This window comes from Argiope bruennichi, chromosome 4 (genome assembly GCF_947563725.1).
Source record: "Argiope bruennichi chromosome 4, qqArgBrue1.1, whole genome shotgun sequence".
Lineage (NCBI taxonomy): Eukaryota > Metazoa > Arthropoda > Arachnida > Araneae > Araneidae > Argiope > Argiope bruennichi.
Genome location: NC_079154.1, coordinates 114,737,382 through 114,765,355, shown reverse-complemented (window position 1 = coordinate 114,765,355; position 27,974 = coordinate 114,737,382). Strand labels below are relative to the sequence as shown.

The 27,974-nt window shown below is 30.5% G+C and overlaps 2 protein-coding genes across 2 annotated transcripts; both read left to right on the top strand.

The window, feature by feature from the left end:
• The first annotated feature begins 374 nt into the window (after positions 1-374).
• On the top strand, positions 375-15,500 carry LOC129965912 (sulfotransferase 1C2-like). Its single transcript, XM_056080193.1, has 5 exons — positions 375-499; positions 6,897-7,301; positions 9,974-10,225; positions 12,886-13,111; positions 15,184-15,500. Exons 2-5 carry the CDS (start codon positions 6,915-6,917, stop codon positions 15,300-15,302), a joined length of 984 nt encoding a protein of 327 aa, XP_055936168.1. The 5' UTR covers positions 375-499; positions 6,897-6,914; the 3' UTR covers positions 15,303-15,500.
• Positions 15,501-18,263: 2,763 nt separating this feature from the next.
• On the top strand, positions 18,264-26,816 carry LOC129965946 (sulfotransferase 1C2-like). Its single transcript, XM_056080250.1, has 5 exons — positions 18,264-18,364; positions 20,427-20,834; positions 21,841-22,092; positions 24,291-24,516; positions 26,623-26,816. The coding sequence occupies exons 2-5, from the start codon at positions 20,712-20,714 to the stop codon at positions 26,739-26,741; spliced, it is 720 nt and encodes a 239-aa protein (XP_055936225.1). The 5' UTR covers positions 18,264-18,364; positions 20,427-20,711; the 3' UTR covers positions 26,742-26,816.
• The last annotated feature ends 1,158 nt before the right edge of the window (positions 26,817-27,974 follow it).

The window sequence follows — 27,974 nt, the reverse complement described above, 5'->3', positions numbered from 1 at the left end:
AATAAAATCTTTTGAATGAATTAAATTCCACTATATTTATTAACTTTATTTTTTATTTTCTTCTTTTTAACTTTCTCCGACGTTTACTTTCATCTTCTAACTTTAGCATTTTAAATTTATTATAATTAAAAAATTAAACTGGAAACGGACTGTTTATTTTTTTTCCATTCCTTGCACCCACTGATTTAAATTTACACATCTTTTGCAAAGAATACGTATATTATGTTAAGTAATTTTGAAATCTACAAATACTTTACGTTCTGGAGTAGATTTTGTTTTCGAGCATTTTGCAATGTTTATGAAGATAATATGCATATCTATAAAATTTCATTCAATGGAATTACTATCTCTCTTTCAGCGATAAAATCATCAATGTCAAATTAAACATACTCATAAATTACCTTTACTCAGTTGAAAAGTCTTATCTTTGATAAGACTCGAAAATGTCTCACATTGGAACGAGGAACTTATTTTATTGAGAGAAATCTTTACAGAAGAGGTAAGTTTATATTTATAAGGATTTTCTTAGAAATATAAGATAAATAGAAAGCTTGGAAAAGTGATTATGTGAAAAATTATGTAATCTTTTTAACCTTTAAAAGCCTGCATTTATAAAAATTGGTTAAAAATTTGTTTGTCTTTCACTCCTTGAATAAAAAAAAAAAAATTGGAAATATCACAAATTTATCGATGGAAATATCACAAATTTATATTCAAATTTGTGATATTTCCAATTAATTTTGCTAACTTTTTAATAATAAATTTTGCTTTCAAAATTTAATTACTTATTCATATGGAATACTATTTCCTATTAAATATAAACATTTTTCTAATTTACTTTTTCCCTATATTTCTAGTAGTTTACGACACAAGGTAATGATATTTCATTGTATAAACTTATTGAACAATACATATTTCCTTTTTTATATCAAGGAGCCTCTTTTATGACTGCAACGACATCGTTCTCCAAACGAGCAGTTTCATAATTTATGCGCATCTTATGTTGTAAATGGCATTCTTTTTAAAGCAGTCAAAAAAGTAGTTAGAATCTCTTTAGAAGGTAGTTTGTGTGAATCTAAACTGTTCAATTTATTGAAAGAATGCTTTGCTAATCTCTACTGCCTAGAGTCACAAAATACTATTGATCAAAATACTACTTGTTGCACAAGATATTCCGTAGTATACATTCCGGAAGCTGGAGATGCGTTATCGCTTCAAATTAATGAAAGTTCCTTGAATTCATTTGAATTCTGCAGCACACGAGAAATTCAACAAATACGGACAGTCGCATTGAATTTCAAAAATTAATCTTTCTACCAAGTTTTTTAAGTTTCTTTTTAGTATTTAGGAAATTTTGAAAGCTGGCTTTCAGTTTCACGAAATGATTTTACTTGCTTTCAGATCTTACAATTATCCTATTCACTATTGTAAATGCAGCAAACCTTTTCTCTTTTACCACTTAATGCATAATGTTTTCATCGTCCTCTTTTTTATATTACCTGTTACTGGTTTTGTTTGAAGCACACATGCAAAATGTCACTTTGTAGACAAGTATGATAGAGTTTATGTTTTGAACAGAAGATTCCTTTTATAAAAACAAGTATCCTCAGTTGTCGTAGAAAGGAATAACAATGTAACAATTATAATGCCAATATCATCTCTACGAAGAATTCAATGAATATTTAATAATAAAATGATTGACATCAGAAAAGGTTTTTAAAAATACTAGTGCTTGCTTCTGAACTCATTTCCAATGAGCAGCTAGGGCAAGAACAGCTTTAGTAATATTGGAAGGAATTTTTATAATTAAATGTTACTTGCGACGAAATATTTTCAGTGATGAGTTTCAATTATTGTTCAGTTTTCTGAATCAGCGTCATTTTCTTTCTGTATCTATTCTTAAAAGATCCCTTTCATCCGTTAATCGCCAAATGGTGAAAAGTTGTTGTAAAACATTTTTAGGTGAACATATTAAGTAAGTAGAATATATATATATATATATATATATATATATATATATATATATATATATATATATATATATATATATATATATATATATATATATATATATACAAAAGTATTAGAATCAAGTTAATAGAAAAAACAAAAACCAAATAAAAATTAAACCAAAAAAATTATTAAAAAATATTAAAAAAGAATCCGGCCTGAAGACTTTTTCAAGGGTCACCCTCAGGCAGGGATTCAAATAAAGGGATTTTTTCTGTGAGGACATACAGACATTAAGTCTAATAATGATTCCTCGTGACCCGAAAATCCCCCGAAATTATGCTCAAGAGATATACCATTTTAACAGAAAGGAAATACAAAATAACAAATTAGAAAAAAACCACAAAGTAAAAATACAATAAAAACAATAACAATAAAAACAAAAACAGCATTAAAATTAAAATTAAAATTAAAAACGAAAAGGCCAAGACATACCATCCAACAGTGAACGAAACTTTAAACAATCGATTGTGATTTCCTGTTTTTGAAAGTTAACGGTAAATTATGTAAACAGAGGTAGGCACCCAGCGCCATCTATTGAATGATCCAATATGCAAGTAAATTTCTATTTTTATTTAAGGGTCACCCTGCCTGAGGGTGACCCTTGAAAAAGTCTTCAGGCCGGATTCTTTTTTAATATTTTTTAATAATTTTTTTGGTTTAATTTTTATTTGGTTTTTGTTTTTCCTATTAACTTGATTCTAATACTTTTGTATCAATTCATCTGTGTTTTAGAAGTAGCTGCAATTGCGCTCTCTAAATACTATGAAGTTCCTTTTTGGTTTTAGTTTAAATAGGTAATAAATTTTAGTTGCGATTTCGAAACTGTTTTGTTTCGTTTTCATTTTAGTTTCGTTTTCAAACTTTTTCTTACTTTAGATTGGTTATATATATATATATATATATATATATATATATATATATATATATATATATATATATATATATATTCTTAGAAATTGGTTTTAATTGATTGATTAATAAATTTAAATTTAATTAATCCTTAGAAAGTTATTTTAATTATTATTCAGAAATCTATGTACGAAGGCATGCTTAGAGTATCTTTGTAAAGCATTTAGAGATGTAGATCTCCCATAAGAACCAATGAAAACACATGTTGCTTCTGAACAGCTCTGCCTAATAAAGAATTATGGTAATTTTTTTACTTGTGATAATATTTTTTAACGAACCAAAATCGATGAAAATTTCTTCTCTTGTGAGTGTCAGTAATGTTGTAAAAGCTTCATAATAGAAATTCAAGTACTCAATGAACCAGTGGAATACTGTTCAAAAAGTTGCGCGATTTCTATGTAGCTTTGCAATACAAGGAAAAGAAAACGAATAAGCATTTTTGAATAGTAGCTCTTCTCTTTTAAGTACAAATTTGATACTTACATATCTACAGTTTCGGCAAGTTCTCTCCCTCATATCTACAGTTCTCTCCCAACTGAGCTATTTCGGTACTTGTTTACGACGCGTTTTAAGTAAGAGATTCATAATAAAATTTCATAAAAACACGCTTTTAGTTATAAATAATAATTTAGAATGCTGCATTTATGTGTAACTACGTTCACAAGAATAATAATAGATGTATCAACATGCATTCAGTTCGATGATGAATTTGGCTCAAAATTCGACTCCGTTGGAAAAACAGCTTGCCAAATTTCCACCATTTGCATTGTTGTGTTTTTTGAGAAATTGTATTCATATACATTCTAAAGGACAGACATACATATTTCCTACTTAAAATTAAATGTTCATAGAAATTTATAGTTTACATACAAAGGCCACATATGGATTTTATCCACTTAACTTTTGCATTTTGAGTTTCTGTGAATACAGATAGACCAGAAGACAAACAAACAGCAACAAAAAAACTGTTTTAAATAATCAGGAATGTTTTGGTGGTAACTTCATAAGCCAGATAACAACCTCCGCAAAGGAGTGTATTCTTTTGTGTAGTGGCTATGAACCCTAATGTTGCGAGTTCGAACTTCAATATGCACATTATTGACCCTGGTTCTGAACAACCGTATCCTTCGTTTAGCTGTCGTGGCTCCATCTCCCGGCAGCAACCACTCACACACGCTCGCCGTCGCCCGCCATAACGCTTGGCGCGATAACAACGTTCGTCGCTCGCCATAACTTGCACGATAAAACTCCACCGACTCACTGGTGGGGGAGTATTGTGGTGGTAACTTCATAAGCCAGATAACAACCTCCGGAAAGGTGTGTACACTTTTGTCTAGTAGTTATGTTACGCGGCTATGAACCCTAACGTTGCGAGTTCAAACCTCAACCTGCACAAGGTTTATGGTTCGTTAAAAGGTCATGTGGTGCAATTATGCATAAATAAATTAATGTAATGCTATCAATGCAATGTCATCCATTTCTATAGGTAAGTCATGGCGATTACCCATCTGCCAGTGTTTAAGCCTACTTTCGAGTTCGGTAAAGCTTTGTTTGACTCTTATTTCTTAATTTTGATTCACATTCTAGTTTTCTTTGATGGAATAGTTTTTGACGAGTCCAATCCAGATCATTTCTAATAATATTTTGATCTTCATTAATCAGATAAGCGTTGAATTAAGTGCAGCTGTAAAAACGTTCAGTGAAGCAGTCTGAAGCGTACGTATAATGGTTTGTTTATATTGGACTGTTGTTATTCGTTGTAATGATTTTTGAATTATTTTTAAAATTAAAAAAAAATGTCTGTTTTAATGATATCCGTTTCTTTTCTATATAATGTTTACTTTATTTTTAATAATTTTTTTAAATGCAATGCCCAATACATGCATAATTTTTTTATTTTTATGATGAAATTCAAATTCTTCTATCAAAACTCTTGCTTTTGTCAATGTTAAAATTAAGATGGAAAAAAAATACTGTTTTGGGCCTTCGTTCAGAAACAATTTTTTCACTTCCGCTTTTATTTCGCAGTATATGCATTTTTTAATTCGCAGCATTATGATTTGTTTTGATTTATAAAGTTAAATTCATGTTTTTCGATCCAAACAAATAACAAGGTGAATTTAAAAAAAAACATGAATTCCAAATTAATATTTAACAGCCTAAAAATTCAATAATCTGGGTGAACAAGCTGGTGACCAAAGACGGCTAGTTACAGTTTAAATGTTTAACCATTTTGGAATGAATATGATCTAAATTTCAGTTGTTTCAGGGAATCTATTTAAATGTTTTTTGTTTCAAAGATCTAATATGCTTTTATAAAAAGGCTAATTCAGGAATCATATTTGACTATGATATCTATCCTGTTCCAGGATTATTTAAATTCTAACTGAAACTCTGTATTAAAAGAAGATTTTAAATTTATTCAGATAACTTTAAAACTGTTTAAATTGTGCTTAATTATAATAAGGATGCTTTCTAGAAGTTTCGGATACCAAGCAGATAATTCAATAAGATCCTACAAACAATGGGACAGTCGTCACAGGGTTTGCACTAAAATCATCTCCTATCATCGCCAAATACTTACTCATGGGTAAAATGTGAAAAAATATTTTGCCAAAGTTATCTCTGTTTATTGCCTTGTAATCATTCAGCTTCTTCCCTGCTTGACCATGGTGACGCTTCTTTTTCCCACGCTCCATAATTAGCATCCAGACAGCAGTGTCAGCAATGGCGACGCCCTACCGCAGTGTAAGTGCTTCCAGAAGTGCCAGATGGTCAATGCCTTTAAAGTAAGGACATCTGGGCAATTAGTGTGAGTCCAGATAACGGACCACACATGCAAGAAACGTTTATTTCAAACAGATGTGAACCTGCATTCTTTACATAGTGGAGGGTGGCTCCCCAACGGATTCCCACGGTCGACGGTAGACCAGTGAAGTTGTTGCTGAACGATTATTGGATAACCGGGAAAATGGACCTATGTGAAATGTGAATGAGGGTGGGGACAGAATAAAAGTGCGAGGAGATTGAGAGAGAGGGTTGGTGGACACTGAGGCAGAAAGCGGAGTGTCCGACTAGAATTCCACCCGAAAAGATTCGGTGGATCCCTGGAGCTACGCTTGTGTTTGCTAGAAAGCTAAAAGCCGGTTAGCTGTTTTCTTGGGAGGTTTCTCCGAAAGTATTCGAGGAACTCTCCTTGTTGTGTCGAATAAGAATACTACTCACTCATTTAATCTAGATGATGAACTGTAATTTTATGTAAATAAAGCTGTAAATAACGAATTTGATCATAGCGCTACCTTTTATTTAATCGAGACTTTACAGCCTCAAAGGTCTATGCGTCCATGAGTTTTTGACTTCCATTATGGCCTGATTAATTTTGCCTGGACCATTTGGACTCCTATTGTGACAGGGACTCCTGTGTGTACTAAAGTATGCTATTGTAACTACTATCCCTTTCTAAACAGAGTCCTTAGAAGAGAGCGATTAATATTTTTTGTCAACTCCAACTTTCTCAAATATCAAGGGAGTAAGAAACACTTTACTAGAAGGTCATCGGATATGGCATGCGATAACTGTTGGTGGAGGTATCTTCTTTTTCTTGTGTACAGCCGACCACGCCGACAACACTAAACATAGCAGTATCGACAGGATTTGTTGTGGTCGACTGCCATCTTTAGCATTGCCCATCCTTACATTGACTGATTCATTAAACTGACATTCTCTCCGAAGTAATTGGCCCCGAATCACAAAGTGGTCAATTACTGACCTTCCTTCTCATTCATTGGTAGAGATATTTATCTTATTTTTGATATATAATTAAATGTTGCTTAATTTTATTTTCAGTAAAAATTTCTACCGTTTACTAGAAGAAAATACTATAAGGTCATAGGGCATGGTATGCAATAACAGTTGGTGGATCTTTCTGTCTTATTTTTGTGATATAATTAAATATTGTGTAATTTTATTTTCAGTGAAACCGTTTCCGTATCATGTCAACTCCAAGTAAGGAAAAGGCTCAAAAACCAAAGATACCCTGGTATCAGGATGTAGATGGTTTCCGGATTCCGGGCATGTTTTCAGTGGAGGCATACAAATCTGCTTTGGCTTACGAACCCAGACCCAATGATTTGTTCATAATTACCTACCCAAAATGTGGAACAACTTGGGTGCAGAACATAGTAGCTTGTATTTTCCGGGAGGGAAAACCCTTTGGATCAGCCCTTGAGTTCTTCACTGAAACTCCCTTCCTGGAAATGACAGGAGCTGAAGTTGCAGTGAAGATGAAAAGGCCCGGGGCCATCAAACTTCATCTACCATTCCATCTGACTCCATGGTCTTCAGAGGCCAAGTATATTTTTGTAGCCAGAAATCCAAAGGTATGGTTATACATAAGAAGTTGGTTAAACTTGCTCAACTGTTAAAATGAAATTTTAAATAATTAACAAAGCATGCATTCACCGAAACAAAAGTTACAAATCTTGTATTTCTTTGTTTCGGAATGAGACATCTATAAATACAAGAGACTTTTGCAATTTTGATGACTATTTTCATTAGATAACTGAAAATTAACAATATACATTTTTATTTTACTTGTAGATATCCTAATTTACACAGAATCTATTCAATTTTAATTTTCATTATCTATAAAAATAAATAATTTAAAAAATCATAATTGCACACAAAGTTATTCGCGATGTAAGATAGACCATCTTACATCGCGAATAAGTAACTATGATTTATATTCTTATCTTTCTTAGATGATATTGTTGTTTGTATTGATGTTAATCCTATTTCAGTCTAGTTCATTTTGAATGAGTAGAAACTTTGTGTTTTCTAAGAAGGTTTCAAAATTTCAAGCTTTTACCCTTTCAATGTTTCAGCTTGTAATGACGAAATTGCAAGCTGTTACCCTGGATTATTTTTCAGCGAAAGTGAAAAATAGTGTCAAACATTTTTCCAGTTGTTTTTTCTTTGTCCCATTTGACAGATCGCTATTGTAACTAACCACTGCAAGTTGGTAATGGAACTTTTAAATTCTTTTTTTTTTTTGTCAATACACCATATTTCTTTTCTATTTTGTTCACATACTGCATTGGTTTTTATTTCAGAGAAGATCTATGTTAAATGTAGTACTTGGTGTATAGTATTTCCTGGTGTCGTTTCGAAGATCATACATGAATTTTTCTTTCAAAGACTTTTTACAACCCTTCAAATTCAAAATGTGTGTTGCAAATTTAACATTAAACATTTTACACTACTCTGCAATTGAAATATTAATTTTTCTTACATTACACTCAGCTACAATTTTTTTTATAGATTTAGATCAATTTTTTTCAATTCCATTTTTTTTCCTGTCTTGCTTCTGGCATGATATTATAACCTGAAAAAAGACTACGATTGTTAAAATCATGTAAGTCGGATCAAGATTCATAATATAGAATGTGGTTGTTATCCATGGTAGAAGAGGTAAAAGTATACATTTGCAACACAGGTTCAAGTTATATTTGAGCACCATGTAGTTTTACTTATCAAATTATTCTCCACAATAGGAATGTTAAGGATATGTTTAAGCAATGCTTGTAGTTTATAAATAAGATGCATAATTGTTCAAATGTTTTGCATTTAATATAGATGAACAATTTTACAGCTGAATTTATAAAAGAAGATCGTAATGGTTAACAACAATAATATATTGCTACTAAATTCTACAACGGCAATATATTTCTACTATATATCTTCATATTGTTTGAAATAATTCACTAGTTAGTTACAAGACGGCAGTACAAATCAAAACAGGGTTAGTGATTTAAGGGATGCTATGTCGAAGGTAAAAAAACCTCAACAATTGTATGCCAAACTTTAATGTTCTTTATTTCTGTGAAAAAAAAAAAAAAAAAAAAAAAAAAACATGATAGAGAACATGTCAGGTCTTGTTTGTTTATCAATAACCTTAATTAATTAGAAATATTTTTTCCGAAAACAGTAAGTTAGATGAATTATTAGGTAAAAATTAAACTAAAATGAACACAAATAAATTTTCAATTATTTGTTATTTTTTTAATAAGATAAGCTTTTAAATATATCAGAAGAAGGTCATCACCATTACAACTATGTTTTATAAACTATAAACCAAATTATTTTTATTCGATTTGTTATTTCTAATTGTTTTTCCATGCTATTTATTCCCAATAATTATATTTGTTTTCCAAAAAGAATTTTAAAAAAATGGATTCTTTATAAAAGAAATATTTATTTCAGTTCGCATACATAACATATACATCAGTACTCTTAGAATACATAACTAATCTTCATATAAATTTTAATCAATGAAAACACAACTTTTGGCAGTATTTTTATTGTTCTTAAATCAGTGATTTAACCGTTTTTAGAACTAAACTTAAGTCAATCGCTCAAAGGAGACGACCGTTCTTACATTTCAGCATTTTTGAACAAAACTCATAATACTAATATAACAAATATTTATAAGTTACGGTGAACTTTAAATTTTGGAGGCTTTTAAAAATCGTATGATTCAATTGATATTCAAAATTTAATTAAAAACAGATAAAAGGGTTTTAAATATTATAACATTTTATACCAAAGAATTGACTTAAGTTTAGAACTAAACTTAAGTCAATCGCTCAAAGAAGACGACCGTTCTTACATTTCAGCATTTTTGAACAAAACTCATAATACTAATATAACAAATATTTATAAGTTACGGTGAACTTTAAATTTTGGAGGCTTTTAAAACTCGTATGATTCAATTGATATTCAAAATTTAATTAAAAACAGATAAAAGGGTTTTAAATATTATAACATTTTATGCCAAAAAATAATTTTTAATTTCAATCAATACCGAGATTTTAGCTCATTCAGCATTAAGTTCCATTTTACACCAATTTTAAATCAGTAAAACTGAAATCGTTTTTTTTTTTACCTCCGATTGGACAATTTCTTTTCAATAGATAATTGTTGAATCTTTAAATTGGTTCTCCTTTTCAAATACTTGCTTTGAATTCTACATCGAGATATTTTATGTTTGAAGGATTGCTGTGTTTCTTTCTACCATCATACGGAGAGCATGCCTGGATACTGCTTCGAGGATGGAGATTTCGACGACTATTTTGAACTCTTCATCAACGGGGAAGTGGATTTCGGAGATTACTTCGATACTACGCTCTCCTGGTGGGATCACAGGAATGATCCGAATGTGCTTTTCATCACTTATGAACAACTGAAGAAGGACACAGTCAACAATGTCCTGAAAATAGCCGATTTCATTGGACCTGAATACAAGGTCAGTTTTATTTGTAATTATTATAATGTAGAAAGAAAAAGAATACTTCATGTAGATTTTTTTTTTTTTTTTTTGCTTTTTTGTATACGGATTATACAGAAAGAAAATATTGCAATTTAATATAAATATTGTAATTTGTAATTATTTGATATTATAATAATAATATCTTTAAAATATTGTGATTTCAAAAGGAACTCAGATTATCAAAAATGAACAAAAAAGGTAGAAAAAATGGACTGCGAATTGAGTGTAGACTCAAAAGGCAGAAATATTCATAACATTAGCATATTAATATTTCGTTTGGTCCTATTAAAAATATTTTGCATAGAACCGTGACAATAGACAAAAACAGCAGGTTTGTATCCATAAATTTAATAATAAATATAGTCAGGTATGTTGGAACGTTCTAGTTAGTATAAATATTGTAATTTGTAAAGAATATTATAGTAATAATATCCTTAAAATATTGTGATTTCAAAAGGAACTCAGATTATCAAAAATGAACAAAAAAGGTAGAAAAAAAATGGACTGCGAATTGAGTGTAGACTCAAAAGGCAAAAATATTCATAACATTAGCATATTAATATTTCGTTTGGTCCTATTAAAAATATTTTGCATAGAACCGTGACAATAGACAAAAACAGCAGGTTAGTCTCCATAAATTTAATAATAAATATAGTCAGGTATGTTGGAATGTTCTAGCTAGTCCATTATATCTTGAGCCGCCAGATTTGGTGCTGAAGTTATACGAAAAGTATTGAAGGTCATCTTGAAATAATTTACTAAAAATGTTAAGCAGTTTTAAGAATGAACTGCTATTATCGGCAAGAGTGAGTCGCATTCATGGCTGGTCACCTAATAATTTTTAATGTTGTAAAATTCGTGATAAAGAAAGGTTGTGCTATCATTTCTTATTCCTATTTTCTATATTTTTATATGTAATTTCTATATTTTTATACTTTTTAATTTTATTAAAAGCTCTGTCAAAAAGTTATTGAAAATTAATATTATCTATAATTAAAAATAATCTATGTTGATCCAGACAAATGTTTTTTTTCTTTAGAAAAGTTGTTATATTGATGAGTTAAAAACTCTAACTTGTTTTTTAACTATTACTCGCTTTTTTTCTGAAAATTATACTTTTCAAGAAATAAAAAAAATATTGTGTATATCAAAGTGGGATTAATATTCAGTGTTGGCAAACAAACCATACATAGATTGTTTAAAACTTTTTTTATGTTAATTATCATCACTTCTGAACTACATTCGAAGTTTAAAACGTGTTCAAATGTACCAGAAAGCAAAGCAAATATTTATTGCGGTGTTTATGAAGTAATTAATTTGTATTTAAAGTAAACAATACATTAACATGAAATAATTTTTCATATTTAAAATTAGCAAAATCAAAGAACTAATTTCCTAACTCCAGTCAAGGGTAAACTTTAATTTTATACGAAAGTTCATAAGTTTAGTTACGTCATCAATGGCCCCTCAGATTCGATTTTCGAAAGAAATTTTAAATATTACATTTCATTAAAAATTAAACACTGCATTTCGCTGAAAGCAAATGAAGAAAAATCTTAAGAGAGTCCTCCTCTATCCATAGGGCCGCTGTGGCCTGGTGGTAAGGTCTCGGCTCGTGAGGCGTAGGGTTCAGCTTCGAAACCCGATTCCACCGAAGAAGCGTCGTGTAAGGGGGTCTGTTGCACGTTAAATCCGTCATGACCAAACGTCCTACCGCTGGTGTGGAGAGGGGGGTGCCAGCTCAGGTGTCGTCCTCGTCATCTGACCGCGGTTCAAAATGACGAGATCCGTCCCAAAATAGCCCTAGTGTTGCTTTACAACGGGACGTTAATATAACTAAACTAAACTAAACTATCCTCTGTTCATAACCTCTGTACTAATTTCAACAGTTTGAAAGATCATAACAACTTAAATTGGTTGAAAGTTATCGTAAAACAAAATTATGACAGAGTTCCAAATTTTAACAACCGGACTGATTTCACCAGTTTTAATTGTTAATTTATTTCGTTAGTTTGTATAACTAACCGATCAGAATATTGATCAGAATGTTTTATTAAGCATGTATAATTCAAAATTATATTTTTATTTTCTTGTAATAAAATGTACTTCATCAAAATTGGTTGAGAAGACCCAATTCAGTAACGCGGCTGAACAACTGGTTGCCGAAGGCGGCTGGTTTCATTTAATTTTAGGCAATCCATTCTTGCAATAATAGCATCTAAATAATAAAAGAAGTGATATGTTTAATAAACAAAAAATAATTTTAAAAACCCGTAAAATCAAGCTAAATACAAAGAAATATGTAATATGATGAATAGTAAATATAAAATCAAGCTAAATACAAAGCTACAATACAGAAAAACAACAACTATAAAATCAATTTTTGAAATTTAGCCCTTTGAATTGCAAAAATGGAAGCTGACAAAGGTTGTTTATGAATTTTAACACTTTTTTATAGTTTGTTTCTCAGTTTCTTTGTTTCAATACTTTGTTTCTCTGTTTCTTTGTTTGTCAGTTTTTCTGTTCTTTTTGTGTGTAAAAAGTACACGAGATTTACGAAATGAGACTCTAATTTGATAAATTATGCTACGGAAACAATGAATACTTATGAGTTACTCCTTTGTTAAACGTCTCAGGAGAAACTGGAGAAGAACGAGAAAATGCTCCAGGATGTGATCCACCACAGCAGCTTCAACTTTATGAAGGAGCATCTGAATAAGCACTTGACGGAAATGAGCAAAATCCCCAAGGAAATGATACGGAACAATCCAGACATTCCTGCTGGCATGCGTGAGATGTTGCTCGGAGATAAGTTTGAAATGATGAAAAAAGATGCTACCGGAATGACTTTTGTTAGGAAAGGTGAGTTTTCCTCTTACTTCTAGACAGTGAAATTCGAAAACCTGTGTGTTCCAAATAATAAGTGTGAATGTGTATGTTGGGGTAAAAAAAAAAATTAAATAAAAACATATTCAGAATTATTTTATTTAATTTAAATTTATTATTAAAACTTTTTTTTTTTTTGCCATTCAAAATCTTTACCTATTCTTTATTATCACACTTTTGTAAAAATCATTTAATCTGATATTTTTTTATTGCTTATGAAATTGAAAATTTATTTATCAATTTATGATGATGATGTTGTGTCCGCATTACCACGGAAAGGGGGTGCAGTAGCTTCTGAGGGTAAAGACCCCTGAGCACCCGAGGGCAGAAGTCTGACTTCTAACTCATGTGAAGACAGCACTCACACATTCGCTTGCACAACCCCTTTTTACAGAGGGGCACATTCACACGCTTCACAGATAGAACACAGACAAAGAACAACCATGCCCGAACCGGGATTCGAACCCGGGACGCCCAGATCACAGGGAAGACGCGCTACTCCTATGCTAAGACGCTGGCATTTATAAGTTTATAAAATGGGAAAATAATATTTTTATTTTGAAGTAAATATATTAATTATTTTATAGATCTTAATTATAATACTGATACATAAACTGCTTTGAAGTTTGTAATGATTGCATTCATTTACATAGTTTAGTATTTTAAAAATCAAGACAATCAATTACTTCAACTCCTACTTGATTAAAAGAATTATTTGTAAAACCTTCATTCTTCATAGTCAACGATGCACTTTAAACTTTCTTAACTTTCAGAAATGTATTTTTTTCTTGTAAACGTAAATATGTTGTCATATCTATAATTACTTACAAAGATATGCGTCATTGCATTCGTTTACACTCCTACAAATGGCTCCAACTCTAACTGCCAATTATGTGTAAAATTCAAATTCTACTTCATTAAACATTTGAATTGATACCATATTATTGTTAAAGGCAAGAACTGTTAACAACAAAATATTGCAATCTTTGAGTGTAACGATTGCTGCAAATGATTCACTAAGTGCTTCTGAATGTTTTAAAGTTATCAATTAAACTGTCCTCTGACATATGTAATACTTACATTATAGAAAATAACCGCTATTTGGTCAAAGTAAAATTTTGTTTTCAAATATATAAACAACAACATTAGAATCATATTCAGGTATATTTAGCTGCACTAAAAGAGTAATTTTTTAGTTATTTACATTTTAATCTCGTTGTATACATTCTATTTCTTCTGAGAAACATCCATACATATAATTAAAAATTGTAAAGCATTTTAATAATGAGAATAAAAACAAGTTTCTCTTTTTACAATATTTAAAATTCACTTGAAATTTTATCTGTATATTTTCCTGACTGTTAGACATTATACAACAGAAGAAGGTACAGAAATGGTGTAAAGTCAGCTACCCCCTACAGATGACGGAACATACCTCCCACGGGAGGGGTTGTACCGTGGTCGGTGATGTCTATTAGGACTGAACTCAGTTCCCGCCAATGTTTTTACTGTGGTCCGGTCATTCAGAATTTTCCTCGTACCGAGAACGAGTCGAAGTAGTTAACTTGTGATTATAAACTAAAACTAAAATATTTAAAAGATTTTCATATTTTTTTAAGCATATCGCAATTATTAATAGTTACAGGGTTTTTCTGTTTGTACGTCCAATTTATGGAATATTAAATTTTGTAATTACTCTTTGGTACACATTAGGACATCCTGTTTCTACTCAACATTTCAAGAAGTCATTTGACACGCCATCGTCATGCTATTCACTGGATGTACATGGCGTTTGATGGAACATCCAATTGCAAGCCAACGATGATTCAGGCTATCTGAAGTTCGTCAAACTATCAAATATCAAACTATCCCTATCCGGCAGATCATCCTAGTACGAATACAATTAATATATGAAATGCGATGAGATAGCTTTATTGATAGACTGCCAATTTAAAGATGATCTTCACACTGTTAGATTCAATTCAGAATTAAATTATTATATTTAAAATATAAATGATTTTATGAATTTTATGAATATTCGGTTTCAGGTATTGTAGGAGACTGGCGGAATCATTTCTCACCTAGTCAGAATGCCAGATTGGAAAAAAAATTCAGAGAGAGATTTGCAGGAACTGGTCTCCTGGATTTGTGGAAAGATGATATGTGATACTTCTCCCTATCTTTCAAGTTGTGCTCTGTCATTTTTCAGAAACTATTTCTTTGTAAATGTTTGGATCTAATGTTTCATATTATTGAAATAATTTCCGGAATTTGTTCCATTTATCAAATAAAAAAATTATCTATATTATTTTAAGAAGGAAATAATAAGAACATTTTTCTTGGATAAATAAAATTACACATTTAATTTTGTGCTTTTTCTTTCCAACTAAAATGTGTGTGGATTTCTTTTATACACTTTTATTTTACACACTTTTTTTTTATTTTTATACACTTTTATTTTACTTTTAATTAACTTGACTTGTGCGATGTTTGTAATTTTGTAATCTATCTGAAATTCTCAATTCTTTATGATCAGCACCAGTGGGAAATGATACATGCAAAGACATTTAACAAATACATCGTCTTCCAGGAGGTTTGTTTGAGTTAGGATTTCATTTACAGATCAGTTTAGATTAGACGAACTTGTTAAGATGTCTGCAGATTATTTTCACTACTTTGGGGTTATATAAATTGTTCAGTAAAATTACTGTCTATCTTTTTCTTTCGCTTCAATTTGCATCAAAATGTCCCTTGTAATATTTTAATAGTTACAGTATTAAAGAAAGGTCTATAATAAGTTTTTGTATAGCAGATGATTAAGAGTAATTTAGAGAAAATGCAATGAAAATAATATTTAATAAACTTATGATGCTTTAGAAACCTTAAATAAGATATACTTCATTGGCTGTAATAGATAGAAAATTAATATACAAAGACATAAAAATGTTTCATAAATTGCAATTTTAAAATTTGTTTATAATATATGTTGCATACAAAAGTTTTCTATTTAGCATCCATAAAATTCCTCCTTTTTTCCTTTTATAATTTTTCATTGTCGTTATTGCTGTTATTCTTATTATTTTACCTTTTCTTATACTTTTTTTAGATGTGCACAGTTCTTATCAGTGAAAGAAATTCTTCCGTCAAAATTTATCTATTTATGACAGATGAGGAGTTTAAAAAATAGCAGTGCATGACGTGCTAGTACTCTTTGAAGTATGAAATAAAATTTCGTCTGTTTTTGAAACACTATAAATTCAGTGCATAAAATTCTCTTTGCAGCTTTGCAATCTATCCAGTTTTTCTTCCTGGATAAATGATATCCTTGTTTTTAAACCACGAGAATATATTTTTATATTCCTCTTATATATCAACGCAAAATTTATTTGATTGATTGTAATACCTTCGTTCTTTAATATATTGCATTTTAGACATAATTATCTACTGGCAATTTTTATAATTTAACTCTAGTGACACTTTATATATATATATATATATATATATATATATATATATATATATATATATATATATATATATATATATATATATATATATATATATATATATATATATATATATATATATATATATATATATATATATATATATATATAAATTTTTTATGGATGTAAATGGTAAGCTCATGTAAAAATAAATATTTATTGCTTAGTAATTCAATAAATGCATATTTTTTCCATACCGTGGAGGGCAGTACACAAGTGAATTAATAAAATATTTAAAATTTGGAGCAATAATTATATTTCACCACAAATGGCAATTTTGCACACAAAAGATCTTTACAAATATAGCTAATTTTAGGATTAATAGTATGGTAATGGAAATGATGCAAGATTTTTTTTTAAATAAATACTCTTTTTGATATCGGATTTGGTTTGAATTTTTATACCACATTTTTTATGTAAATATCACTTATCAAATTTTATCCAAGTAATTCTTTACGCTTTCAATTATTGTATCACTGAGAGAAGCATAAAATACACTCATAAATTATTTATATTATAGTTATAATTTCGGACTCAAGTGGGTAAAGAAATGGAAACTCTTCAAATTCTTGAGGTCTGAGTTTTTGGCAATTGCTATAAGGGTAAAATGTACTTTGAAACAAAATAACTTTATATATATAATTATAATAATTCAACACAGATGGACAGTAATGAACTTTAATTTTTATTTCCATACTTCCATTTTTTTTTTGAACCAGCTGGAGTTATGCAAACTTATTCGCAAATTAAACAAAGGAAAGAAGAGTTATTTTTTCATCGCATATCTCAAAATAGCTATTTATAAGAAGAAAGCGTTTTCCATTATAAAATACACTTAGACTTCATTGGTTGATAGGAAATCAGCTTATTTAGATACAAGAACATTAGTTGTTTTCATAAAAGAAGGAGATAAAATGTTTTGCAGGATATTGTGAATAGAATTAGAGACTGTTTTATGCATAATTCGTTGAAAAGTCAATAGATATATTTGCACGAGCCTCAGAAGAAAGCTCGTATTTTTGTGTTTCCAACAAGAGTTGATAGAACACACTAATATTTTTTTTTACAATAAAAAGTCATCCACATATATCTTCGAGAAGTTTATCGCAAACCATCAACTGCAACACTCGGCGTTAATTGAGGGTTTCCTTCTACAAATGAACGCTTCAACGCTCAAAGAGTGCCATTCACCAATATACCTGTGGAGAATTATATTCTGGCCTAGATGTGTAGCACGTAAAGAAACATATAAAGCATTTGTAGCGATTCAGAAAAATTTAAATGTTTCGGATTTTTTTAATGAAAAATAATTGTTATTTTTCACAAATGTACAATTTTTCGAAATATAGTGAGTTTAAACAGGATGAATAAATGGATGTAGCATGCCTAAACCCGATTCATGATATTTCGAAAATGAGAGTGCAAATTCAATATATTTATTTTTATAACTACACAATATTTACTCATTTCTATCCTCAAACTTTATCTCAGTTACATAAGATAAAAAAATGAACAGTGTATTGTAGAGTGAAAAAAGGGAGATTAAGGAGCAAATTTCCTTCTCAAAGGGAGAGATAAGCAAATAGAATTGGTTCCTATTAAAATTGATAAATGCCCTTCAATGATAGCGGACAAGGCCGAAACTCAAGGAGACGCTAAATTCATTCGCACTGAAAGAGCCGGCTTGTGTAGGAGTGATAGGAGCCGTTTGATATTAAATAATGTAAGTGGAGTTTTTTATCATTGTATTTATCTACCTAGGAGTTGCTACTCATCGCCATAGGATCAACCACCAATTACTTAATATCATTTATTGGCATTCCTGTTGCCACTACACTTTGCCAAATAATTAATATATTTAGTTTTGCACAAGTTTTATATCTGAAATCAAAAACTCAAACTTTTAAGGCATTTAATATTATTTAAAATAATTTTTTTTAAATTGAATGTGGCTAAATTTTTCTAAACTAAATTTTGATCTAATTTTCAAGGCTGCAATTTGGACATTATACAGCGATCATAATAAAAATTCTGGCCTTACAGAAATTTCTTTTCACTTTTATACGAACTTATCAGTAAAATAATTACATTTATGCATTACACTATCGGAACTTTTTCATTCATGATAGTTTTGTATTCGTTCATTCAATCAAAGTGAATCATAAATCTTAGTATAAGAGTAATATTAATTTTAGAAATGAATATTAATTTCAAAGTAATTCTGTCCTCCTTCAAACCCAAGAGTTTCCTATCTTCTGCATAATTCAGCTATTTCCTGATTTGTTGTTAAGTGATCAGTCAGTAAGCTTTCAAGGTATAGTTATCTTTACTTTTCAGCCCAAAAAATGTAAGGCTTAACGTATATTCTTCATTTACAAATTAGAGAAAACTTACTGAAATTAAATTACCAAATGCAACGAAAGTACTGAATTTTAATTCTGTCTTGTATTGAGTCTATGATCTGGATTTATTCGAAGTATGAACTAAATTTTCAGGAAAATCCTGTTTATATATTACAAGTAAGCAGTTTAAATAACGAGAGTGGTGTCTCTGAAATTTTCTCGTATTCCAATAAAGATGCTACCCTATCGCCCCCTCCCATAAAAACGGGAATCTTTCGGCAATGCCATGAACTCTACCAGTTGTGATATTTTTATTTTTACTCACGAGAGTTGTGTGATTTGTAATACAGTGGGGAAAATCGGTACTTGTTCAGTAACGGCATGCTGTTGGCGAAAATTAGTTACAAAAAAAATCGATCTTTTGTATTGATCTAGTTTTGTTATATTTGCCTATGTTTGGCCAATAAGCGCTCACATGTGGTTGACACACAAGTACCAAAAACTCTGTATGTGTATTTAGGATGCCTTTTTTTTTTAAAGGGCTGATTTTGAAGCCAGGCAGATTTCCTCTGAATGGATTTCGTTAAAAATTTGATAGAAATTTAAAAATTTAGAGTATAAAAAAGGAATTTTTATCCAAGGAATCCAAGGAATTTTTGAATTATTGTATTTACACACAGACATACAAATCGAGCGACAGACATAATTCCATAGATGTGTTTTTCGGAATGAGGTAGCTCTGAAACGTGGAGATTCATCAGAATTCGAATTCGAATTTTTCAACAAATGTTCTACGTTCTCTTTGTATATTTCTCACACGAGGAAGTAAACATAATTATTTCGGACAAGCATGCTTAGAATTCCAATTTGTAAATATCAAAATACTAAAAAAAACTCACAGTGATTAGAAATGTAAAGTAGGTCAGAAATAATAAAATGATCAACCCATGATATTTAAAGAATTACTTGCTTTCTGAAATAAGTTTTTTTAGTATGAATTTTATTAAATAATATCCACATATTGCAAGATATAACAGACTTTACCATCATAATTCATACTTATTTTGCTTATTGTTATTAAAATATCCTTTAATATTTCATTCTTTTAAAAAATAATACTACTTTCTGAAATTTTTTAAATAATTTCCTTTCGTTTTCAAAAATTCTCAATATGTATTCGATATCAATTAAGGCCTTGCTCTTCTGTTTTATGTTAATTCTCTCATAATGATACTCTTTGAGTAATATTAAATTCTGTTATACCAAGGCCAATATTGACATTAATTTAAAATTACTAGAAATCCAAATTATTTGGGAAAATCCAGTTTTAGATTCTGTATCCCCTTATCAATTTTCCTTCTCTTTTCACCAAATTTCTAAACCATTTCACATTGTAGTTCAGAAAACTAAATCTGTTAGATTGTGGTTCTGGTTTATTTTCAGAATTTCTTAGCCTACTTTTAAGCATGACCTCTACCAGTGAGGAAAACAAACCGAAAAAAAACGCCCTTTTACCAGGACGTAGATGGCTTCCGACTTCCAGGCGTTTTTTCGGCCGAGGCATATAGGTCTGCTCTGACCTACAAGCCTCGACCTGGAGACTTGTTCATCGTCACCTATCCTAAATGCGGGACTACCTGGGTACAGAATATAGTGGCTTGCATCTTCAGAGAAGGCAAGCCATTTACTTCGGCACTCCAGTTTTTTACAGAGACTCCCTTTCTGGAAATGACCGGTGCGAAGGCGGGTGAAGTTCTGAAGAGACCTGGAGCAATAAAGCTCCACCTACCATTCCGCTTGACACCTTGGTCTCCAGAAGCCAAATATATTTATGTAGCTAGAAATCCAAAGGTAACAGAGTTTCGCTGATTTAAAATTTAGGTTACAGCTTATAAAAGCATGTGTGGTGACCTTAAAGATATTCAGGTACTTACGTATTAACGTAACCAGGCCAAAATTCGCATAAATCGCCAAATTTGGTGACCCTAATTCTTACTCAGCTTGTACAAATTTGGCGACTAATTCTTACTCAAACTTACAAATCGCGCCAACCTGGTTGCGATAATACGTAAGTACCGATATTCAATTTGCAGAAATTTATTGGTGCATGTCTTTATAAGCTCAAATTTTATTGTGATTGACATTGTTAAATAATTTTTTTCTATAAATATAAAATGCTAACCATCATGGCAAGAAATCTTTTATTACTTATTGTCGAATGCAGGCAGACAAGTTAAACAAATCTTTTTACAAACGTTTCAAATTTCTTCATTGAACGTTTTTACTGGAACGTTTGAACGCTATTAATTCAACATTTCGTTAACTATCGAAACTGCAAAATATTATTAGAAATGTTTTGGAGAATTCTTGCCATGTCATCAAAAGTTGCATTCAATCAGAGGAAAGATGTAAATGGAATCAAGAAATAAGCGTCAAACAAAAAGCTTAATCGAGCGCGAAAATAGTCTCATTACTAAATATTATGTATGAAAATTGATGATCATATCTTCCAAAACTTTTATCTCCCAGAGACTGTTATCTTGCTTTTATTTAAAGATAAAAAAAAATTATCCCTTCAATGATATCAGTTTTATTTCTGTAAATTAAAAAAAAATTAATCATTTTTAAAAATTTATTTAAATACTCAATGTAGCAATTTTTTAATGTTATTTTGAAATTCAATTGCCAATGTTAAAATTAAGATTAAAAAATCCTTTCTTCTGATTATAGCGCTGAAATAAGATTTTCACTTCCGCTTTTGTTTCGTTTTATATATAAAGTTATGTTATCTAGCTAAAAAATAGGCTTCAAACTCATTTCAAAACTTTGAACGATGCTTTTTAATATCTTCTTCCAGCACTGCTTTGTATCTCTTTACTACCACACTGAAGGTATGCCTGGTTATCGTTTTGAAGACGGAAACCTGGACGACTTTTTTGAGCTTTTTATGAATGGAGAAGTAGAGTTCGGTGATTACTTCGAAACCACTCTATCCTGGTGGGAACACAGAAACGATCCGAATGTCCTCTTCATTACCTACGAGCAATTAAAGAAGGACACGAAAGGATATGTTCTGAAAATAGCTGAATTTATAGACTCAAAATATGGGGTAAGTCCGTCATGCCTTCCAACATTTTTATTAACTTTTTAATATTCTAAACTTTTTCAGTATGAAGGACTATACTTTTACTCATGACTATAAAGTAAGAATAGTTATGAAAATTTTCTTAAAGTAAAGTGTGCTGCTGTGGGAAAGAAGTCGAATTATTTTTTATGGAAGTAGGTTTAAAGTATTTCAGTATTTTTTTTTTTTTGAAATGTCAAATGGTATTAAAATGGAATTATGTTCATGTTATGCATGTCTAATATTCTGCATCAACTTAATTTTGGAATCTACTGTATAAAATCTATCGTTAGACTAAACAAAATAATAAATTTATATCTGGACATATATTCTTCATGCGTTTTTAAAGCAGAATGTAACAAAAAATAAAGAAATAAAGCCAATTGTTATAAAAAGATGAAAAATGAAATAAATAATTGGTTTTATTATTCAATTTGCCTGAACATACTGATGATCATCAATTTCCGTACATCAATTAAGTGATATCAATTAATTTTCCTTTCATTCTCTGCCCTGTAAAGGGTGTATTTCAATTACAACAGTAGAATGTTACTTTCTTAAGTTATTTTCCAACTTGGAAAATTTACAGCCGAAATATTATTACTTTTCATTTAAATTTTCTGATAATATTCTGTGGATTTTCATATTTCATTTAAGGTTATAGAATTTGTCTGATAATATAAAACTGCATTATATATTATAAATGAAGAACGAGATTTTAGCATAACTACTCTTGAGTGTAACATGTAGATGCAACATTACATTTAATTTTTCAATAGGCAAATCGGAAATATTTTATGTAAAAGGACGTATTCCGCATCTTATCTAGTGTGCTAATTTGTTTCAGCAATATAATATTTGATACTTTTTCTTTCACTCTACAGGATCACCAAAAGAAGTACCATTACTTTATGTCTTGAAATTTTTGTTTTCTTACCATTCTTGTATAAATAATTCAAATATATTGTGTCATGAAAATAGAGCCGAATGATTAGGCCAAAGTTGTCTTTTAAATTTGTTTATTTATAACATCACAGTCGGACAAAACACACAACATAAAACACATAACATAAAAAACATTCACAACATATAAACAATAGGAAATTCATACATTACAATATTTGTAAAAACATTCCCACGACCATTATCTTAATCCACAAGATAGAACACCATCACCAGGCATCAATGCCTTTTACTTTCAACACCATATAATGCAAAACAACATCACATAGCACAACACCACGCTGACTCCCTCCGAAAACAATCTCCGTCTGCCAAACGTACTACCGGTGTTATGTCATCAAAATTTTAATCTACACCAATACAGTGATGACATCTATCTTCTGGCAATCTTCGTTTCAAATTCTTTACAATATTCACTATAAGTGCCTTGCCTTCATCTTATAACTTTAAACGAACAATACTTGCATATACATCAAAATTTATTTTGTGTATCTGGGAAACGGCTCTAAAGATTCAGATCAATTTTTATATTTAGATAAGGTTTTGCTTTTTAAATTTACTATATAAATTTCTTTCCAGAAAAAAAACCGCGATTTTACACACAAAAAAACACCATTTTTTATAACTAACAATTATAAGCCTTTTCCTATCTGATCTCATCTGACAATGTCATGTAGCCTTATCTTGTAAATTTTTGTGGTACTAGCACTGTTGCCATAGGATGATAACCTAATAGTTTCTCAAAATTTTGTGAGATGGTGCCATATGACTTTATCCGAATGCAAATATGTTTGGGAACAATGTAATTACTGTCTTAACCAATCAATGTGTCATACAAGTAACATTACAGAATTTGGGCATCAAATCAATGTCGGATGGTTTTTTTATTAGACCAAGGAAATATTCCTAGGAAATCGTTATGTGATTAGTCTCTAAATATTTTTTCCGAAAAAACACGATTTGACATTTAAAAAAAAAGTGTCGAGCGAAGCTTGGTCTTCCAGGTACTACACCCTATACCTATTATACTAAAAAAAGTTACTGTTAAAGTTACTGTTACCTATTATACTAAAAAAAGTTACTGTTAAAAATACTGTTTAAAGTTACTGAAAAATGATACTTGGCAAAAATTGATGTCGAACTATCCGAAACACACCATTCTTTTACCAATACTCACTTTCTTGCATATTTTACATGTGATTTTACTTTCTGATCTACAGGAGAAACTTGAAAAGGACGAAAAAATGCTCCAAGATGTTATCCATCACAGCAGTTTTGGCTTCATGAAGGAGCACCTAAACAGACACTTGACGGAACTGATGACCATGCCCAGGGAGATGATTGAACAAAATCCCGACATTCCTCAGGGACTCAGAAAAATGCTGTTGTCGGGGAACTTCCAGATGATGAAGAAAGACGCGGAAGGAGTGAACTTTGTTCGGAAAGGTGAGTTTCCTCGCGAAATCTGTTTAATTATAAAGATTGAATGCATAGCATTAGTAACCCAGTTAGCATTCTTGATCATTAAGCAGCATTAGATTATACCTATATAAATAACACATACTCTATACACTTTATGAGAACACAGAATAGTACCGAGTACTTCTATACACTTTATGTACTTATACTTTATGAAACTATACAATATATGAATGCACTAGGGATGACGAATATTTTAAGAGCGGTTATTACGTAACCAATATCAAAGAGTCACAAATACAAGTGATCAATACTTTTCAAAGAGGGGTGTGATTCAAATCCTTTATACGATCTTACTGATGATATTTCGATTACAGGCTTTGGATCACGATAGAGAGTAACAATCGATACGATATCACTGAAATTTGCCGGAGCGGTGACTTCAATGGAAAGTAACAATCGATATGATCTGTCCAATGGAAGCTCTCGAAAGAAATCTGTGATTTTATTGAAAAGTGAACGGACCGGTTATTGGAATTATCGTATCGTATCACTGAATTGCATATCACTGAAATTTATCGGAGCGGTAATTTCAGAGGAAAGTGCGAGGCTTCACTGGAAAGTGCGAAGTCACCGCTCCACTTTACGGGAGTGACCGATATTCGTATTTGATGATGTACTATTCCATACAGATCATTTTTAATTGCTCGTGACATGATTGACTTTGATTACATGTATTCTGTTTACTGCTGGCGCCATCTATTGGTAGAATATTGGACTAAAGTAAACATTTTAAAGAAATGACATATATTTTTAACTTACCTTTTCCAGAAAATGGTTCACTCTAATAAATAAATTAAATAAATAGTTTTGAGAAAAAAAATAAAATTTAAGAAGTAAGCTGAAACAGATAAATGAATTCAATCACACGTTACTTAAATTAGTAAATTAAGTATTAATTACAATTAATAAATTTTATATTTAATATTAAGTAATAATTTTTAATTAATAATATGATTGAAATAACAGATATTTGGAACGCATATTTAAAAATAACAATAGCAATATTATTTGTTATTCAAAAAATCGTGGATTATGCATCTCTAGAATGCACAGAATTTTTCCTACTCTCGAATTTATCTTCAACCACTGAGATCTTCTATTTCTATGCAAAAAGGTTTATCAGGACGCATTAAAGTTAGAACAATGGACCGAATCATGAGTTTTACTCGGAGAATATTTCAAAATTTTTCTCAGTAGTTTTAAAAGTGTTAAAGGAAGCATCGCATTGAAATGATAGTAGAAATACGTGTTTCGACAATTTAAAAATATATGATATCCTCCATTTCCAACCCATAAAAGCACTTTTATTGTAATGTTTGGATTGAAAAATTTTAAAATCAAAGATTTAAACTCATGGATCAAAGTTACAAGATAAAGCGGCGTGTACAGCTGTCTATTTCGATGACAACAATTATATAATTTGGGGAGAGAAATTAAAATCAAGCAATCAAGCTGCTATATTTTCTGAAGAGGCAATTATATTTTGAAAAGACCTAAAAAGGACTGAAAAAAATTTATTATATATACATCTTTTTAGTGAATCCCATTTGTTTTTTAAGCTTATAGAGTTTAATAAAAAAAAAAAACAGTATTCGATCATCTAACAATCAGACGATTTCTGAGTGACATAGCAAACATTTTAATTTATATTAAATTTAGATACATGAAATACTCCGGAGTTGATTATATTAATAATTTTATTAACTAAACAAAAAAGATGAAGTTAATATTTTTTTTATATGTCCACTACTATTTTATCCAAGATTCCAAGATCTTGGATTAATATTTTGAAGGAAATAGAATATACGAAAGATTGACAGCTAAGATGGGAACCAATCAATAATTCGAGAATTCTTTTTGGGCTGATTTCCAATATTATTCCTGGGAGATGCCTCGGTTATTTTTACTTGAATCATATCCTTACAACACTGAGTATTTTTCCGACTCATCAAAGCAGATTTTATGAGAACTTTCCACACAGTAAGAGCTGGTTTCCAAAGGTGACTGTCATAATAAAAAATGTGCATTTCATGTGCATTGTTTTTATTATTTCACTTTCACATGATTCAGGTATTGTCGGAGATTGGAAGACTCACCTTTCACCAGAACAGAACGCTCGACTGGAGAAGAAATTCATGGAAAAGTTTGCGGGAACAGGACTTCTAGAACTATGGAAGGACGACATGTGATATTTTCGTTGAATGTATACAGAAGCAAACTCAGTTATTAAAATTTTGTATTAAATAAATGTTTTGATAATTTAATTCCTTCGACTATGTTTTATTTTCATTTCTCCTTCTAATTATACAGCTATGTCGATACGTCGACTGCCGCGTGATTCGCTTGTGATTTAACACTTATTATCTTATTAACTTAACCTTCTATCAAATTAGAAGATATTTTTTAGAAAAAAATGAATCAATTAGAAATTTAAATAAAAAACAAGTTTTATGTTTTTATTTCGTATAAAAAGAAAAGAATTTTGTGTAAAGTCTTAATATTGCTATTTGAAATTGATAACAAATATAACTAGTGAAGTAAACAGAATTTGGTTTCGTTATATTAACACCCCGTTTTAAAGCAACACTAGGGCTATTTTGGGACGGACCTCGCAATTTTGAACCAGAGTCAGATGACGAGGACGACACCTGAGCTGGCACACCTCTCTCCACACCACACCACACCAGCGGGAGGACGTTTGGCATGGCGGATTTAACGTGCAACAGACCCCCTTACTTGACGGTTCTTCGGTGGAATCGGGTCACGAACCTGAAACTCTCCGGTTCCGAAGCTGAGACCTTACCACCAGGCCACCGCGGCCCTAAGTAAACAGAAGTCTGTTACTTAATAATGTCTAATGGGAAACATTAATCCATCACTTTGAGCAATCATGAAATAATCACAAAAGCTCAACTTAATATTATTTTGGCGATATCATTTCTGAAAACTATTTTTATCCGGAAAATGTCTAAGAGATCACCTCTAGTTACAAATAGCCCTTTAAAGAATAAATGAAATCTGTATCATTCAAGTACTCTGATAAAAACCTCTTTTTCCATTTCCACCCCTTTTCCATGTTTCCCTATTATTGCGATGATAGATATCAAATTTATCTAACTCGTATTATCACAATTTTAAATATTATATAAGATATCCATGAAAGTTCATTCATCCCCCCCCCCTCTGCCACAACTTTCGGGAAATTAGATATGATATACGAGGAAAAATGCTCAGTTTTAATCGAGTAGAACAAATTTGTCACCAAATGATATTATGAAGTACAATAAACATAACCTTTAAAGCAGAGTTAATTTCTTTGAAACAATCTATAAGCAGAACACGCAGTTACTAAAGACGAGGTAAGACTAACTTGGTGTTTTTTTTTTCTTTCTAACGTTTCCTTTTCCTTTCTTATACATATA

Coding starts and splice junctions, on each gene's coding strand:
- LOC129965912 (XM_056080193.1), top strand. CDS start 6,915: ATGTCAACTCCAAGTAAGGAAAAGGCTCAAAAACCAAAGATACCCTGG. Junction 7,302..9,973: donor TTGTAGCCAGAAATCCAAAG/GTATGGTTATAC, acceptor TTATGTTTGAAG/GATTGCTGTGTTTCTTTCTA. Junction 13,112..15,183: donor AATGACTTTTGTTAGGAAAG/GTGAGTTTTCCT, acceptor ATTCGGTTTCAG/GTATTGTAGGAGACTGGCGG.
- LOC129965946 (XM_056080250.1), top strand. CDS start 20,712: ATGACCGGTGCGAAGGCGGGTGAAGTTCTGAAGAGACCTGGAGCAATA. Junction 22,093..24,290: donor TTATAGACTCAAAATATGGG/GTAAGTCCGTCA, acceptor TCTGATCTACAG/GAGAAACTTGAAAAGGACGA. Junction 24,517..26,622: donor AGTGAACTTTGTTCGGAAAG/GTGAGTTTCCTC, acceptor CACATGATTCAG/GTATTGTCGGAGATTGGAAG.